Genomic DNA, 18,245 nt, shown 5'->3' on the forward strand with positions numbered 1-18,245 from the left:
CATAATTAAATACAATATACTCCCATAGAGACTATCTTACATTGCATTTAAAACCAAAATCACATTTGAATAGAAACTGTTTCTCAGGCGGCTAGTCCTAGTCTTTATAACCCTGGACCTTCTTCCGGAAGGCAGAAGCTGAAAGAGATCATTTCCGGGGTGCGTACTATCCTGCGCTATCTCTGCAGCTTTCTTATGGCACCTGGAAGCGTAGATTTGTTCCAAGGTGGGAAGAGTGCACCCAATTATTCTCTCCGCAGTCTTTACAACCCTGGACAGCATTGTTTTTTCCCTGGCCGTGCAGCTCCCAAACCACACACACAGACCATAAGTTAATACACTCTCCACAGTACAGTGGTAAAATGCCGTCAACAGGTCCTTTGAGAGATTATTTTTCCGGAGGATTCTCAGAAAATATAACCTCTGTTGTGCTCTGTTCATCAGGTCTCTACTGTTTTCTCCCCAGGTTAGGTCATCCTTGTATTCCAGGGGTTGGACTGGATGGCCTTTGGGGGTCCCTCGCAATTCTTACGCTCTGCAATTCCCCCCTCTCTTTTCCCCTATCCCTCCAGAGGAGAGCATCCTTTCCTCCGCGGTCCCCGGCCGCCTGGCCATCCCCGTCAGCTTGGCCGGGCACCATTTGGTGGCTGCGCAAGCGGCTGCGTCTCAGGTGGCCGCCCTGGAGCAGCTGCGGGAGAAGCTGGAGGGGGGCGAGCCCCCCGAGAAGAAGATGGCCCTGGTGGCCGAGGAGCAGCAGCGCCTGGTGCAGCACGCCCTACAGCAGAACCTCCTGGCCATGGCGTCGCAGTTCCCGGTCAACATCAAGATCAACAACCGCGGAGGTGAGAGCCATTCCTTTGCGTGTTTGGGTCGCAAAGGGTGTCCGCAAACCCCTGCTCTCCACAGGGAATTCTGGGAAGTGTAGTTTTGTGCCAGGAGGATGACACGTCTCGAGAACCTCTCCCCAAACTACAGTTCCCAGGATTCTCTGGGGCAGCGCAGTCAGAGAGGGCAGTGTCCAGAGTATAGCTGTCAACTGAAAATAAGCGATCAGCAGCCTCACCTATCCCAGGGACAGTCTATGGGATATCTAACAATCCGGGATAGCAGCGGGAAACGGCGCTGGAATAAGGGAATTTCCTGCAAAAAAAAGGGAAGGTTGACAGCTATGGTCCAGAGGTGACTGGGATCTGTAGGTGTCGTCATCCACTGTATTACCTGCTCTCCAGCAGCACATTTCAGGGATGGTTGCAAGAACTGGAAAAGCAGATTGCTGTCACCAGAGCAGGCCCTGAAAATAATAATAATAATAATAATAATAATAATAATAATAATAATAATAATAATAATTAATAATTATTATTTATACCCCGCCTTCCCCAGCCAAGACCGGGCTCAGGGCGGCTGACACCAGGTATAAAACAATGGATTGAAATACAACTTAAAAACAAGATTAAGATACAGCATTAAAATGCAGCCTCTTTTCAGTAGGAACTCAAGTCAAAAAGTTTTTGGGGGATGAAAACGTCAAGTCTTCACCAAAGCCAACTATCTAGACTGGTCCTACGTGGGCCAGAAAAAAGCCAGGGAAGTCCCCAAATAGGAGTTCCATCACAGGAGCGGAGTTGCGAACCCGGTTCCCCAGATTATGAGTCTATTGCTCTTAACCACTACAACACACTGACTCTCAAAAGACAAAACTATACAATTATTGCAGAGAAAAATGAACAACAACGATTTAAAACTTCTGAGATGAGGCAGGAACCATTCTACGTATGTGGTGGGAGTGCAAAGAGATAGTGGGATTCTGGGAAAATATCTATAACGAACTGAAAAAGATGTTTAGATTTTCATTTGGGGGAAAAACCAGAATCCTTTCTCCTAGGAATTATGTCAGAGGAAATAAAAAGAACGGTCAGAGCAATATTTATGTATGCAACTCCAGCGACAAGGTTATTGACAGCCAAAAACTGGAAAAGCAGCAGTGTCCCAACTAAAACAGACTGGTTATCTAAAATGATGGAATACTTCCATATTGCCGAACTAACAGGGAGGATAAGAGGAGATCTGGTACAAAACATGAATAGGGAGTGGGCTATCTTTAAGGAGTACATCAAAATTTATGTGGAAAAAGTAGAATTTCTGACAGATACTGAGTGAATCCAGAAAATGATGAGAGTGAAAGGAGAGCAAAGTCAAGATAGAAGAAGAGATTTAAAAAAATAACGAGATGTGTTTAAGCTAGTTGGAAAAATAAAGTAGCATAACAAGAACGGCTGGAAGTCAAGTCACTTGGTGTGGGGTAGGTGTGTAGGTATGTTGATATGTACAGTATAGGTAGGTATTATATAGAGTAATGTAGGTATGTTTTTATGGATGCGGGTGGTGCTGTGGGTTAAACCACAGAGCCTAGGACTTGCTGATCAGAAGGTCGGCGGTTCGAATTCCCGCGACGGGGTGAGCTCCCGTTGCTCGGTCCCTGCTCCTGCCAACCTAGCAGTTCAAATGCATGTCAAAGTGCAAGTAGATAAATAGGTACCGCTCTGGTGGGAAGGTAAACGGCATTTCCCTGCGCTGCTGGCCACATGACCCAGAAGCTGTATGCCGGCTCCCTCGGCCAATAAAGCGAGATGAGCGCCGCAACCCCAGAGTTGTCAGCGACTGGACCTAATGGTCAGGGGCCCCTTTACCTTTACCTAGGTATGTTTTATGTTATGAAAATAAGGTAGTGTGTTATGTAAGTGTATTGTGTAAATGTATATGTTTTATATGTTAATTAAAAAATTAAGGGGGGGAAACTTCTGAGATGGGTGAGTAAGGGTGACTTAGTGGCAGAGGTGAGATTTGAACCCAAGGCTTCCTGGTTTGCAGAAGAGTCTCTGAGCCGCTTTGCCGCAGGGACTTGAGCTGTGAGCTGCCGGCCCGTCTCACTTTGATGAGCAGCCGCCAATCAAACAACGGGCTTGGGTTGTGCAAAGTTGTGCAGGGCTGGCTCTGGGCTCCATCTTCCCCGCCTCTCCCTCCCGAAATCCCTCTATTGGCATTTTCTTCTCCCCTTCCAGATGACAGACAGGATGCCGCATTGAACCTGTCCAGCAATGGCATTAGCAGTATCAACATGTCAATAGAAATAAATGGAGTTGTCTACACAGGTAAATAGAAAGGGGGGGCTGCTTCACCCGTGTAATTGCAGCCGGGAAATCCAATAAGTTATAGCTGCGGCCCGGCTGACGACCTTTCCCTCCGACCCTGATGTCTTTGCTACGATAAAATCCATCATCGTGAAGTCGCGGGGCCTGCAGTGTGCAAGAGACTGTCCTTTGCCCAGGTAGGGGCAAGAATGCATGCGAGGAATGCCAGGCACCCGGCTGGCAATTTTGGACTGGTTGTACCTGAATGTCCCTCAGATTCGGGTGCCCTGGCATGTTACGCTCACCTGGGGTCCTCCTGCGCTCGCCTGCTTGTCCGGCCTCTCCGGCAGAAACCTGCCTTTCTCTGTTTTGTAAGTAATACGAAAAGTCAAGTTTCTAGCCCTTATGGCTTGCAGAGACTGAGCTGAGGACAAGGGCAGTGCAGGAGCCTTCTGGGGAGTGACTGGGCACCAATGTGCCCTAGATTTCCTATTTACCTGTCTGCTTTTCAGCTGTGATCTCTTAGGTAGAAGCCTAATGTTGGCAGATTCAGGCAGATAAATGATTTTAAGTGATATCAAACAAACTCAAGAGCAGGGCTGAAACGCTTCCTTGAGTTTACAAAAAAGGTATGAAAACCTCAATGACAAGTTTTAAACATAGCCCTATTTAAGAGAACATTATAAACCTTAAATGATTTCCAGCAAACTCAAAACATTTTAGCCCTGCTCTTGAGTTTGTTATCAATTAAAATCATTTAAGGTTTATAATTGCTTTATTTCCTTCTGAATAAACGGATTAGTTCACTGAAACGAGTTTTGTGGCCGGCATCTCGTTAAGTCTTTGTTGAATTCTAGGTTAATCTTTCCTTAATTTTTTATTTTATTTTTGTTATTTAATTCAATTCTGTAGTCGATTATTTCTCGTTTCAGGGATTTTGTTTTGTGTAAGGACCTCGTCTGGGGCAGATGGGAACCGCTGTAACCTTGGCCTCTCTTCTCCCGACAGGTGTGCTGTTTGCCCGGAGGTCTGGCGTCGCCGGCAACACCCCGAGTGCCCAAAGCCACAGCAGCCCCGTGACCTCGCAGAGCCAGCTGCTGTCCACGGCGCCACGGGGCCACACTCCGGCCAGCACTTCGCCGTGAGGGCAGACGTCCCGAGAGCCTCCTGCCTCCACCCCTCGACCTGGTGACCTCGGGCGGCAGAGACAACGCCACAGTTGCCCTGTGCCAGGGCCCAGCAGAGGGCACCCCGGGTTGCGGCTGAGTGGGGCTGGGTGCTGCAGCCCCATGCTTTCCTGGGGGGTGGGATTTCTGAGCAGGATGGAACGAGACGCTTGAGCAGAGAGCTTTGGAGAGGACTTGAGGGGACTTGGAGAAGGAGGAGGAGGTTGGGGAGACCTCGAGGCCGGACTCTGGACTCTGGAGAAGACTCAGCGGCGGGTACGGGTGCTTCTTGCATCCGTTCCCCTCCCCTGTCAAACACGCACAGTTGTATACCCAGCACAAGCATGCTGTTCGCACACACAACACCTCACATCTTCGACAGGACATCGCTCAGGGCTGGGCAGCCCTCGTGAGACCGAGGCCTCGCTCTCGCCTGCCCCATGCCAGGCTGGGGGGTGCCAGGGGCAGAAGTGGGTGGGGCCTCAGCGCTGCTGGGCATCATTCCAGGCACACAGGTGCCAGAGGTCTCTGCGCCTACGTGCGGGCGAGAAAAGAGGCATCGCCAGGCACTCAAGAGGGGCATGGAGCAGAACTGGCAAGGGGAGAGTCTCAGGGGCCAGGGAGAGAGGCCCAGGAGGGTGGATTTGGCCCCCAAGGCCTGGTCCGCCTCACCCTGGACATTCTCTCTCTCACACACAGTGGCCCTCCTCTCCCTCCCGTTGACGGGGTCTCTTGCCCTTTCCAAACCACAACTGTGGGGCATCAAAAGCACTTGGGGGAGATGCGAGGTGCGCAGAACCCCAAGCCTGGCGTTGAGTTTAGCGATAGCAAGAAGGGAAGGGGGTGGATGTGGGAGAGGAAGCCAAAGGGATGGAGGCCGAGGTGGCAGGAGAAGGTGGCATGGAATCAAAGAGCGGGCACTCGAGGCGGGTGATGAAAGTGGAGCATTTCAGGAATGAGACAGCAGCTTCCAGGGTTGGGGCTATAGATGAGTTGCACTTGATTGTAGAAATTGCTTTTTCTCGCCCTCCGCCGCTGTGGCACCCGACGATTCCCCAAACGTGGTACCCTCTGCAAGGTGCCTTGGCGATGCCCGCTAGTCACTTCCATCCCTTCCCCTCCTTGCTTTGCCAGCCCAACATGGGTGCCTCTCCTTTCCCCTCGTGCAACGCGCCCTCCGTCGGGGAGCAAGCCCGGCACACGGGCCGACGGGTAGCTGACCTTGGCGCACTTTCCTCGTCGCCACCCTTGGGGAGCCGGTTGGGGACAGGCTGGGTTTGCCTCTCCCCCTGGTTAGGCTGCCATCGGGGGTGGGGAGCAGGGGTGGGTTGGGTTGGGGGGGGCAATCCTTTGGAATCACTGGAGGGGTGGGGGTCTGGGTGGGGTGTCGGGGAATCTCTTTTTGCGACCGTGCAAGGTTTATAGAGACATACCAAAGAAGGGATCGAGTTCATCTACCTCATGTTCTTTTGAAAAATGTGCCAACGGGGGGAAGTGGGGGTGGGTTTGGGGAGAGGCAGGCCAGACAAGCTGGTGACTCGGCCTGCATCCGCTGCCGCTGATTCTGCAGCCGACGGGAGCTTGGCTTTTGGTTTGTTTTGAAACAATCCTGTGCTTTTGACCAAAGAAACTCTCCTCTTCCCTGCTGAGCCACTTGCTGCACGAGATTTCATCTTCCCAGACGGACGCTGCCTCCGGAAAAGGACATTTCAGGACTCTCTGGGAAATGCGGACATGGGCAGAGGACGGGACTGCGGGTGGCGTGACTGTTTTTAAGCTCTTCTACCAAAGATGGGATGCATTTGGGCACTTGGTTCTTCCGCCGCGGGAATGGAGGCGGCCAGCGAGCTCATCTCTTGTCTCTCGTTTTCTGTCCTCCTTTTCCTGGCAGCTCCAGACAACCCCTTTGCTCTTTGTGTCTAGGTGGTGCTTTCCCGACCCTTCCTGCTGCTACCGCTCCCTCCTGCTTCCCCCCCTCTCCCTTTCCCCCTTCCTTGTCTGTTTTTGGAGTCGATCCAGCGCACTGAGTCGGGAGCTGGGTCCTGGCGCTCAGGGGAATGAATGCAAGTACCGATGAGATGGAAATAAAAGCAGAAATACTTTTAAAAGATGCATCGGAGACGAGTGGTGTTTCACAGCAACAACCTGCCCCCTTCTCCCCGGTTGCTCTGAGGGTCGCCCCCTCTCGGCCTGATCCCTTAAACTGTTGGGTGATCAAGAACCGAGAACCTGTAACCTTTGACCAGCAAAGGAGGTTCTCTACTGCCCAGCCCATGTTCAATAAATAAAAACTTAAATGCTTGTAATACCATTTATTGATAGAATATGTCCCAACATTTCATGCCTGGGCACCTTGAGGCAACTCAGAGTCAGGTAGCCACCGAACCTTAATGATGGGATGGAACAGGAGAGCACTTGGAAATAAAAAGGTGAGATATAAACAGCAGTGGAACTGCAGGATCCGGCCCATGCTAGAAAAAATGAGTCTTTCTGCACATTGGCTATCACAAACAGTATGGAATTTGCCCCCGCAAAGATATGAGCTTGGGTGACTTTGAAAGAGACTGGTGTAACAGTGTGTCAGACTAGGAACTGGGAGACCAGGATTCGAATATGATGCTCACTAGGCCAGCCACGGTCTCTCAGACAAGCCTACCTCACAGGGGGGTTTTGTGGAGATTAGAGGAGGAAGAGGAGAACTACTTGTGCCATCTTGAGGAAAGGTGGGCTATACATGTGGTTTTAAAAAAGGGCTTGAGGCGCGAAACAGCAATGGCGGTCCTCTTCGCGCTGTGAAGAGGGGCTCCGCGGAAAAGGGTCGTCCGCTACGGCAAAGCGGAGACCCGTTAAGAAAAACCACAGGTAGAGTGAGCCTGTGGTCGTGGGACTCGGCGGGCACCAAGAGCGACCTCGGAAACGAAGAAGGGACCCCGTAAGGGGCTCCGGAACGTGGAGGGGGTAGCGGTGCTGTGAGTTCATCGCTCTTTCCGCGGGAGTGAAGCCGCGCGGCTGCTGCTGATGAGCGCTGACCTTTCTTCCTTGAACATTCGATTGGAATCAACTTACTCGTGAGTAAGGTTTTTGAGATTTGGGACTCTAAATTTCTGAAATTTGGCTGAAAGCGGGAGACGTTAAAAAGGAAGTCCGTCTTCCGGCTCTGTTTAAACACCAAGCAAAGAGCTATAAATCTGAAGCGCTGAGAGGGACTTTTAAGAAGTTGGAGTACACCTTGCAAATTCGAATTAAAGTGCATGGAAAGTTAAGAAAAGTTGAGAATTTCTTTTTTACAAGAGGATATAGGCAGCAACCTCTTCCTTTCTCTTTTGTGTGGATTACAAAGTTTCAAAACAGCTCTCGGGCTGTCTGGATACAAAAATCATCAGACTGCGGTAACTGTATATAAGACTTTAAAGTTACTTTGGGGCTACTTTTGTGGTTACAAATAAGGAACTGTGCATGCACCACTGTAAAGAACACGTACTCTCTGCTAGTTTAAATGAACTTTTGAAGGTTCTACCCCTTGGTTTTCGGTTTTTCTCTAACTTTTGGAACTTTTTGGAACTTTTAAAGAGGGGAATTTAATGGTGGAAACTTTTCACCTTTTTTTTTCTCTTAACTTTTGGGGAGCTCCCCCTACTGGATTGTGGAATATATAGTCTCTGGGAACTGCAGGGTTTTTTGTAAAGCTTCTGCCTGGATGTTTACCTTTCGGTTTGTCTTTCCCATGGGATTTACAATTTGACCTTGCTACATGGACAGCTGTGGAATGAGTGGAGCCGCAAAAACAAGAGCTGCCAAAAAAGCAAAACAATCTGAGCTAATACAAACAACCTTGCCGGTGCAGCCTCGCAGATCATCAGTTCCAATAGTTACAGGTCTGCAAGAAGGAGAAATTAAACAGCCAGCTTTTCGGGACATGGCTGCAGGAGGACTAGATCCTGTATCTAAGGAAATTTTGGAACAGCTGGCAGCGTTAAATAAAAAGGCAGATGAGCAGGCCTCTAAGTTTGATCAGGTGACAGCCACAATCAACAAATTGACTGACCAAGTTTCTAAAAATTTAGAGGCCATTGGAAATTTGCAGGCAACAACAGCAGAAAATCGTAAATTAGCCGAAGAAGCAAATTTAAAGGCAGACCAAAATAAAAAGAGGATAGAGGAAGTAAGAGGAGAAGTAAGACCACTGAGCAGACAGCTTAATGAACAGCAAGCCTACCTGTCCATGGCAGAATTGAAAAACCGGGAAAGCAACCTTAGGATTAGGAATATACCAGAACTTGAGAAAGAAGATTTGATCAGCTACCTGACGGCAGAAATATCAAAGTTCTGGGGTATCGCAGAAGACAAGGACTTTAAAATTGTCACCGCCTTCAGGCTGGGAAGAGTAGCAAAGAAGGACAAACCAAGAGATTGCTTGGTCATCTTGAGATCTAAGCAAGAAAAAGATAACATACTCGGCCTTCATTTTAAAAATACATTGGTGATTCAGGGAAGAACTGCAGAAATCTTCAGAGACATTCCGAAACAGCTGTTGGATTTAAGAATTGCATATAAAGACCTCGCAAGCCTACTGAGAAACAACACAATCCCTTATAGGTGGGAATTCCCTCAAGGACTATCCTTCAGCATTAAAGGGAAAAAAGTGAGAATTAGATCAGCAGAAGACCAAGAAAAATTTTTGAACGACTACGGGGAGGACCTTCGGAAAGGAGTAGCAGGTGCCTGGCCACCACCTCCGCCTGGTGCAATACCTCCAGATCTTGACAGCAAGAAAGACACTCCTACTGGCTAACAATTTGATTCAAGATGTCTCTGCAGCTATTTAGTTGGAACATTCATGGTGCAAATTCCCCTGAGAAAAGGAAAAAGATTTTTCACATATTGAGAAAGGAACAATTGGACATCATATGCCTACAAGAAACACATGTGACTAGGCTCCATAGGAGAGTTTTAATTAACAAAAAATTAGGCCAAGAATTTGTTTCCTCAGACAAAGTTAAGAAAAGAGGAGTAGTGATTTATGCAAAAGAGAACCTAGCACCAAAGTTGATATTTAAAGATGAACAAGGAAGAATTTTGGCGATTGAAATCCAAACACAAGGAGAAAAATTTTTGATAGTAGGAGTATATGCACCAAATGAGGGGAAAGCGGAATTTTACAAAAAGCTGCATGAGATAATGTTGGATCATATAGACTACACTAACATCATTTTGATGGGAGATATGAATGGAGTCGTCTCTACACATATGGATAAGTCACAAAACCAAAATTTGACTAAAGATGGCAGACTACCTAAATCTTTTTTTGAACTGACAGACAATATGGACTTGATCGACATTTGGAGGACCAAAAACCCACTAGGTAAAGAAGGGACTTTCTTTTCTGAGGCTCACCTATCATGGACAAGAATTGACCAAATTTGGATAACTAGAGGGCTGGCCCCTAAGACAAAAAAAATAGAGATCTGCCCTAAAACCTGCTCCGACCATAACGCATTGAAAATGGATCTGAGACTTGTGCCAGCTGGATCCTTCAGATGGAGAATGAATGACACTTTGTTCAGAGATCAGGAGATTGTGAAGAAGGCCCAAAAAACGTTGAAGGATTATTTTGAAATCAATATGAATACCCCGGTGGACAAGAGAACAATCTGGGACGCAAGCAAAGCTGTAATGAGGGGGTTTCTGATTCAACAAAATTCTATTAAGAAAAAACTCTGGAATGGGAAAAGAGACAAGATTTTAGAGAAGATACGAGAGGGTGAAAAAAGACTTAGACTTAACCCAAAGTCAAAAGAAGTGTTAAGAGAAATTAAGTTCCATCAAGCACAATATGCCAAATTGATAAACCAAGAAGTAGAATGGAAAATTAAACAAATGAAACAAAGATCTTTTGAATCAGCAAACAAATGTGGAAAATTATTAGCATGGCAGCTGAAAAAGAGACACAAATTGAATTCTATTACCAACTTGGAGGTTGATGGAGAAAGTATTCAGAAACCAGAAGAAATTAGAAAGTGTTTCCAGAGATATTTCAAAAAACTGTTTACTCAAGGTCCACAGGCGGAGGAGGAGATTATTCAATTTTTAAAAAGTAACGGATTGAAAAAATTATCCCAAGATAAACAAACAACCCTGAATTACAGAATAACACAGCAGGAAATAGAAAGTGCCATTCAGAACATGCAATTGGGGAAATCCCCAGGCCCAGATGGACTCACCTCCAAATATTACAAGGTTTTAAAAGATTATTTGATTCAACCATTAGTGGAGGTGTGTAACCAAATTATGGAGGGGAAGGGGGCTCCGGAATCGTGGAAAGAAGCATTCATCACTTTGATACCAAAATTGGAATCTGAAAAGACTCAACTCAAGAATTATCGTCCTATCTCACTCCTGAATGTGGATTACAAAATTTTTGCTGACATTCTGGCAAGTAGATTTAAAAAAGTTCTGAATGAAGTAATTCATAAAGACCAAGCAGGCTTTCTCCCTGGTAGATATCTGTCTGACAACACTAGGAATATTATAGATGTTCTGGAGCTACTACAGACAAATTTGAACACAAGAGCTGTATTAATTTTTATAGATGCAGAGAAGGCCTTTGACAATATATCTTGGAAATTTATGAAGAGAAATTTGGAAGGGATGGGAGTGGGAGGGGCGTTTCAAAATGGTATAGAAGCAATCTATTCAGAGCAAAAAGCTAAATTGATAGTGAATAATGTGGTGACAGAAGAGTTCAGAATTGAAAAAGGAACACGACAGGGGTGCCCCCTATCACCCCTGCTATTTATTTCGGTCCTGGAGGTATTGCTGAACTTGATTAGGAAGGATCGGGAGGTACAAGGAATACAGGTCGGAGGTAAACAATATAAGTTGAAGGCCTTTGCAGATGATTTGGTTTTAACACTACAGGAGCCAGAAGCTAGTACTAAAAGAGCTTTAGAATTAATTTATGAGTTTGGTCAGGTGGCAGGATTCAAGTTGAACAAACAAAAAACAAAGGTTTTGGCGAAAAATCTGACTTCTTTAGAAATAGATGAGTTTCAGAAAGAAACGGAGTTAAATGTGGCTAAAAAAGTGAAATACCTGGGGGTGAATTTGACCGGGAAAAATTTGAACTTATTCAAAGATAATTATGAAAAATGCTGGATTGAAATTAAAAAGGATTTAGAAATCTGGTCAAGACTAAAACTTACCTTGTCGGGAAGAATTGCAGCTGTAAAGATGAATGTATTGCCAAAGATGTTATTCTTGTTTCAAACCCTGCAGATCGTGGATAGAGTGGAGTGTTTTGGAAAGTGGCAGAAGGACATTACGAAATTTGTCTGGCAGGGCAAAAGGCCCCGGATAAAACTTAAAATACTAACAGATGCTAAAGAAAGAGGGGGGTTTGCCCTGCCGGACTTAAGGTTATACTATGAGGCAGCATCCTTCTGCTGGCTGAAGGATTGGTTTCTACTAGAAAACACTGATGTCCTAGATCTGGAAGGGTTTAACAATGCTTTTGGATGGCATGCATATTTGTGGTACGACAAGGTAAAGGTACATAAATTGTTCAAGAGCCATATTGTCAGGAAAGCTTTGTTTAATGTCTGGACTAGATACAAGGACTTATTTGAAAATAAGACACCGAGGTGGTTGTCACCAACGGAGGCGAAGACCACCAAAGTACTTAACATGGAGAGTGGTTGGGCTAAATATTGTGAGATAATAGAAAAAGTTGGAGATAATTGGAAGCTGCAGAGTTTAGAAAAAATAAAGGACAAGGTGCGAGACTGGTTTCTCTATGCCCAAATTCAAGAGATGTTTAAAAAAGATAAAAAGATTGGTTTCCAGGTGGAAAAATCAAAATTAGAGACAGAACTACTTGAACCTAAGACGAAAGTGCTCTCAAGAATGTATAACTTGCTGCTTAAATGGAATACACAAGATGAGTTAGTTAAATCAGCTATGATTAAATGGGCTCAAGACATTGGTTACAACATCATGTTTGAAGACTGGGAAAGGTTATGGAACACCGATATGAAATTCACGGCATGTAGTGCCTTGAAAGAAAACATTATGAAAATGATATATAGGTGGTACATGACCCCAGTCAAACTTGCAAAGATTTACCATTTGTCTGATAAAAGGTGTTGGAAGTGTAAGGAAGCTGAAGGAACGTTCTTTCACCTCTGGTGGACATGCCCGAAGGTGAAGGCATTCTGGGAAATGGTTTATAATGAGTTGAAAAAGGTATTTAAGTATACCTTTACTAAGAAACCAGAGGCCTTTCTCCTGGGCATTGTGGGCCAGAGAGTGACAAAGAAGGATAGAACTTTCTTTTTATATGCAACTACAGCAGCAAGAATTCTATTGGCTAAATATTGGAAGGTACAGGAGCTACCCACGCTGGAAGAGTGGCATACGCAGCTGATGGACTATATGGAATTGGCCGAAATGACTGGCAGAATCCGAGACCTGGGAGAAGAGGCAGTGGAAGAGGACTGGAAAAAATTTAAGGACTATTTACAAAAACATTATAAGTTATGTGAATGTTGAGAATTTGTTAAGTTTTTAGACAACAAGCTTCAGATCTCAAATTTTTGATATTGTTGAATTTAAGTTTTGATGATGAAATGACTAAAGTCTAGGGTAAAGTTTCTATATTGAGGACTGTTGGAATTGTGAACTAACAATATTTCCCCTAAACCTAATATACAATTGAGGAAAGTACAAAACACAGGAAACAAGGTATTAATTTGCTGTAACTTTATTTTGTTGAAAAAGATGCAGGGGATGGAAGATGTGGGGAAGTCCAGTAGATCATGAAAAATTGTTTTGTAAAGTAAGATCTCTTTTTTGCTTATAACCTTTTTCCTTTTCTTTCTGTAAAACTGCCTTTGTTGAATAACTGACGATGTATCTGACCTTGGAAAAAAGCAAATAAAAACATTATTATAAAAAAAAAAAAAAATAAAAAAGGGCTTGAGGCAAATTCATGGAGGCAGCCAAGGCTACTGGCCACAATGGATTTGCCCCCTTTCTTAGTGCCTGCTAGACTATCACAATTAAATGAATGCAAAGAAAAACACAATGATGCTGCCACACCATTGTCCTGGGATGTCATTTTCATTTATGGGTTTTCCCGTCTTGTCTTGAGCATCGGAGGTGATTTACAGCAACATCATTGCCTCTTTCCATGGCAAGTAAACACAAATAATACTATTTCTCTGTATTTCGGAGGTGGCGTATGATTACCCTGAGACTTTGGCCGCAATTCAATTCCAGGGCGGGGAGAAATCCAGAAAAAGGGCCCCTCTCCTTTTTATATTGTGCGTTCCTGATTATTTGTGCTCGCAATGATATCAGGGCTGTTCTACACGATCCCCCGTTCCATTCTGTTTGCCCCTGCAAAATTTCAAGAGTGGCGGGAAAACTCATTGCCAAGTGCAGAAGCGTTTCTCTGGACAGCAATAATGCAACAAATTGGGGGAGAACCACAATGAAAACAGACTAGTGTGTGGATGGCTCAGCGTAAACCCACCACAAATACACAACAGTTGCATGGATGACATCTTGCACAATACACTTGCAATAAAACGCTGGTCTCTTCTGTTTGTCTTGCTGCCTCTCCCCACAGATTTCGGGTCTGTTCATATTGGCAACTTGGAATCATAGAATTGTAGATTTGGAAGGGACCCTGAGGAGCATCTATTCCAACCCCCTGGAAAGGCAGGAATATGCAGCTGTCCCTTACGGGGATCAAACCTGCAACCTTGGCATTATCAGCTGAGCTATTGCTGGAAGGTTCCTCTGATCAGGGTCAAACTAGACATTCTGAGAGCTCAACAACAACACCACAAACTGGCTTATAAGTATTCAAACAACAAACATGCTAAGGCAAATCCCGTAATTGATCCATGTACAGTGGTACCTCGGGTTAAGTACTTAATTTGTTCTGGAGGTCTGTTCTTAACCTGAAACTGTTCTCAACCTGAAGCACCACTTTAGCTAATGGGGCTTCCTGCTGCCGCTGCACGATTTCTGTTCTCATCCTGGAGCAAAGTTCTTAACCCAAGGTACTATTTGTGGGTTAGTGGGGTCTGTAACCTGAAGCGTCTGTAACCTGAAGCGTCTGTAACCCGAGGTACCAACTCAAGACCCATTGAAGAACATCTCCAGTTCAATCTTTGAAAAACACCTTTGAAAAACTTTCATATTCTCCAGTGTGCTACCCTTGCTGTTGTGGCGGCACGGGATTGCCGTCCTGTGAATGGACTTGCGCTACTTGTTGAACGGTTCATTTACCCAGTCTGTGTAACGTTTACTGCACATGTAACTTGCTAAGATAGAGTTGTACTTTTATCCACTCCAGGCTTTGTCTTGCACATGGCACCTTAGTATGTTTGTTGTTTCAATGGTTACAAGTCTATCTCTATTCTAGCTATTATTCTAGTAAATTTGGTTTTATACTTATAAGCCAGTTTCTGGTGGTGTTGTTCTATTATTATTACTGTCACCACATGTCAGGGTTTCTGGGAGAGAGGAGGAGATGACAGAGGAGACGGAGAGCGAGTGGGAGGAGGGGCAGAAGGATGAGGAAGAAGATGACGGAATTCTAAGGGAATCCACGAGTCTGAGCAGCGAGTCAGAGGATTCTCAAAAGGGGGTTACCTTAATCAAGCAAAAGGGAGGAGAAGGGAGAAGCGGAGAGGAGCCCAGTGGAAGACAGACGCAGCAAGAGGCGTCTCAGCTGGAACGGAGTAAAGGGGGTGGAGTCGTCAGCCTCTCGGAGGGAGCAGGATTAGGAGAGAACAGAGAAAGGGGGTTGGAGCAAGGTGTTCAGCCGGAAAGGGTGGAGAGCAGAACAAAGGGTGGTGTAGCGGTCGAAAGAAAGGTCAGGAGCAACGTACGCGCGCCAAGTTCAAACGTAGAGGCGCGCGGAAGTGGAGAGAGCTCAGGGGAGGAGCCCGGCCCCAAAGCCAGAAGGAGGGGGGAAGAGGCGGCAGAGGATTCAGCCTCAGGCGAGTCACGGAGAGAGGGAACCCAGGGGGGCAGGAAGACCCTGCGGAAAAGAAAGGAGAGGAAGAGGTGGTCTAGAGCCAGGCTATTAAGTTGGTGTGGAAGAGGGGAGGAGTCAGAGGGGACTTCAGCGGTCTAACGTGACAGACGTACGGCCACAATGCTGAACTGTATGAGAAGCAGAAATCTTCAATAAACTTTTCCTGTAAATAAACTGCAACGGAGTGAGGTCTCTTGTGAGCTGGGACCCATCCTGGGTGGCCGTGACAGTAAGTCCCCTCTCTGAAAGCAAAAAATTTTTTTTTGCGAAGCTCACGAACGGGAGCAGCCATGAGCGCTGAGGAGCAGCTGGTTGCACTGCGGGATCAGGTTACCGCTCTCACATCGGCAGTCATTGCTTCGCAGAAGAAGAATGACGACTTGGAGAAGACGTGCCAGGATTTGCAGGCAAGGTGGGAACACGCGGACAGGGCGGGGGCCCCAGGATCCAGAGCGGAGGGCATTGCGCTTGGACGGCGGGGGGGTGCCCTGGTTCCGCATTTTAATGGCAACTTGCAAGACTATCCCAATTTCAGAGCGGACGTCGTGTATGCACTGCATTTACTCCGTCACGATTTTAAAGATGAGGAGGAGAAAGTGGGGTTCATTGTTTCGCACCTGCATGGGGAGGCCAGGGCTTGGCTACGCAATCTGTGGCGCGAAGATGGACCGGCCCGTCGCAATTCAACTGCGTTCATCAAAGCGATGGATTCTTGTTTTCAATCCTCTGTGGATGTGGACATTGCGCGCCGTCAAATGCACGGGCTGAGGCAGGGGAAAGCGACTGTGCGCCAATACCACTCTAAATTTTTTGCATTGCTCACCGCCTTAGATTGGCCAAAGGACAGTAAACCGGTCAGAGATCTTTTTTGGGAGGGATTGAGCCCCCCCATCAAGGATGAGATCGCTAGGGGGGACAGACCCCAGACCCTAGAAGACGTGGTGCAACGGGCTTTAGCTATTGGACTTCGACATGAGGGACGTCCGTGGCACGGGGAGGACGGGCCCCAAGCGCGTGCGCAAGCGAGGACTCTCCCTTTTGTGCACAGGGATTTCAGCCGTGCGCACCCCTCGCCAATGGGGAAGGACAGCGAGGAGCCAATGGAGATTGGTGGTGCTAGGGCTCAGAAGCCATCCCAGAGCCCTGTCCCTGGTGCAGCCAAAGCGAAGCCTCCTAGAGGAACCAGGAAGTGTTACATCTGTGACAGTGCGCACCATATGGCGAAAGAGTGCCCCCAGAGGCTCCAGAAGCACACTGCGGCACTGGCAACTGTGACAGCAGAGGTGCAACCAGGGGAGCGACTTCAGGGAAACGACAGTGCCTGGCTGGAAGCAGAGCTCCTGGGGCTCAGCCAGGCGGATCTGTAGACAAGCCCCCAGCATCGCCGCAGAGCGTGGACCCTTTGCCTCCCAAACCGGCAGTTCTGCTCACAGCAACACTCCAGCTGCCTGATGGGAGACTCCTCGAGGTTCCAATAACGATCGATTCGGGAAGCAACGCCGACTTCGTGGGACTGCAGTTCGTTAAGCAGCACAACATGGCGCTCCTGCCTGCAACGACGCCTCTGAACGTGGTCACGGTAGACGGCAGGAAGTTGCTGGGGGGGCAAGTGGTGCAGCAAACCCCTCCCATGCTGATGCAGATTGGCAACCATCGAGAACTTATTAGTTTCAATGTCACCCACTTATCGGACACGCCCATCGTGTTAGGCATGAGTTGGCTGGAGAGGCACAGTCCCGCGGTTGCGTGGTATCAGCGGCAGATCACCTTTTGTTCATCGTATTGTGCTCAGCATTGCTTTCAGACCGATCAGGGAGGAGAAGCCGAGCAGCAGTTGCATCTGGGTATGGTGCAAACAGTGCCTCACAAGTACCAGGACTTCTTGGAGGTTTTCTGTGAGAAGGAAGCTGACAAGTTGCCGCCTCACAGACCTTACGACTGCGCGATTGATTTAGTGCCAGGGGCGCAACTGCCTGCTGCCAAGCTGTACTCCATGTCGGAGGACGAAATGCAAGAGCTTCGGGAGTTCATAGACCATAACCTCAAGCGCGGTTTCATCCAGGAATCTAAAGCAGCGGGAGGCAGCCCTGTTTTCTTTGTGAAGAAGAAAGACACGCCCCAAAAAAGGCTTATAGTGGATTACAGGTTCATAAACAGCTTGACTAAGCCCAAAGCTTTCCCCATGCCCAAGATTGACGACCTTTTAGCGACCGTCAGGAGGGGCAAGATTTTCACCAAGCTGGACCTACGTGGAGCTTACAATCTCATCCGCATCCGGAAAGGAGATGAGTGGAAGACCGCCATGTTCACCCCTCTGGGCACATACGAATACAGAGTCATGCCTTTCGGCCTCCAAAATGGCAGCCACGTTTTTCAAGCATTTATGCACCACGTGCTAGCAGGTCTCCTCTACAAAAAGTGTGTCTGCTTTCTCGACGATATCCTGATTTTCTCGGAATCGCCGGAGGATCACGATAAGGACGTGAGGGAGGTCCTGCAGAGGCTGAAGGAACACAGGCTGTACGCCAAGTTGGAAAAATGCCAGTTTGATGTCAGAGAGGTTGATTTCCTTGGCTACAAGTTGTCCGACGAGGGACTGGCCATGGACAGGGCTAAGGTTCAAGCGCTGTTGGACTGGAAAAGCCCTCGAAATCGGAAAGAGGTCCAGAGGTTCATCGGCTTTGCCAATTTTTACCGCAAGTTTATTAAAGGCTTTGCGAACGCGACGGCGGCTATCACTGACACCCTCAGTTCCAAGAAGAAGAAGTTCGTCTGGACCGAACAAGCGGAGCGGTCCTTCCGGACGCTTAAGGGTCTTTTCGCCTCCGAAGAGCAGCTGCTCCACGTGAATCCCGGCAGACCCATGCGGGTAGAGACCGATGCGTCAGACAGAGCGGT

The 18,245-nt window shown here is 47.2% G+C and overlaps 1 protein-coding gene across 1 annotated transcript in view; it reads left to right on the forward strand.

The window, feature by feature from the left end:
• ARID3C (AT-rich interaction domain 3C) overlaps window positions 1–5,113 on the forward strand; it is a 109,012-nt gene extending 103,899 nt beyond the window's left edge. Inside the window, exons 6-8 of the mRNA XM_081929795.1 lie at window positions 573–842; window positions 3,063–3,152; window positions 4,140–5,113. Of these exons, the coding sequence (XP_081785921.1) occupies window positions 573–842; window positions 3,063–3,152; window positions 4,140–4,276 (497 nt within the window). The 3' untranslated portion in view covers window positions 4,277–5,113. The remainder of the gene's footprint in view (window positions 1–572; window positions 843–3,062; window positions 3,153–4,139) is intronic.
• Window positions 5,114–18,245: the final 13,132 nt, after the last annotated feature.

This window comes from Podarcis melisellensis, assembly GCF_964234715.1.
Source record: "Podarcis melisellensis genome assembly, chromosome: 11".
Lineage (NCBI taxonomy): Eukaryota > Metazoa > Chordata > Lepidosauria > Squamata > Lacertidae > Podarcis > Podarcis melisellensis.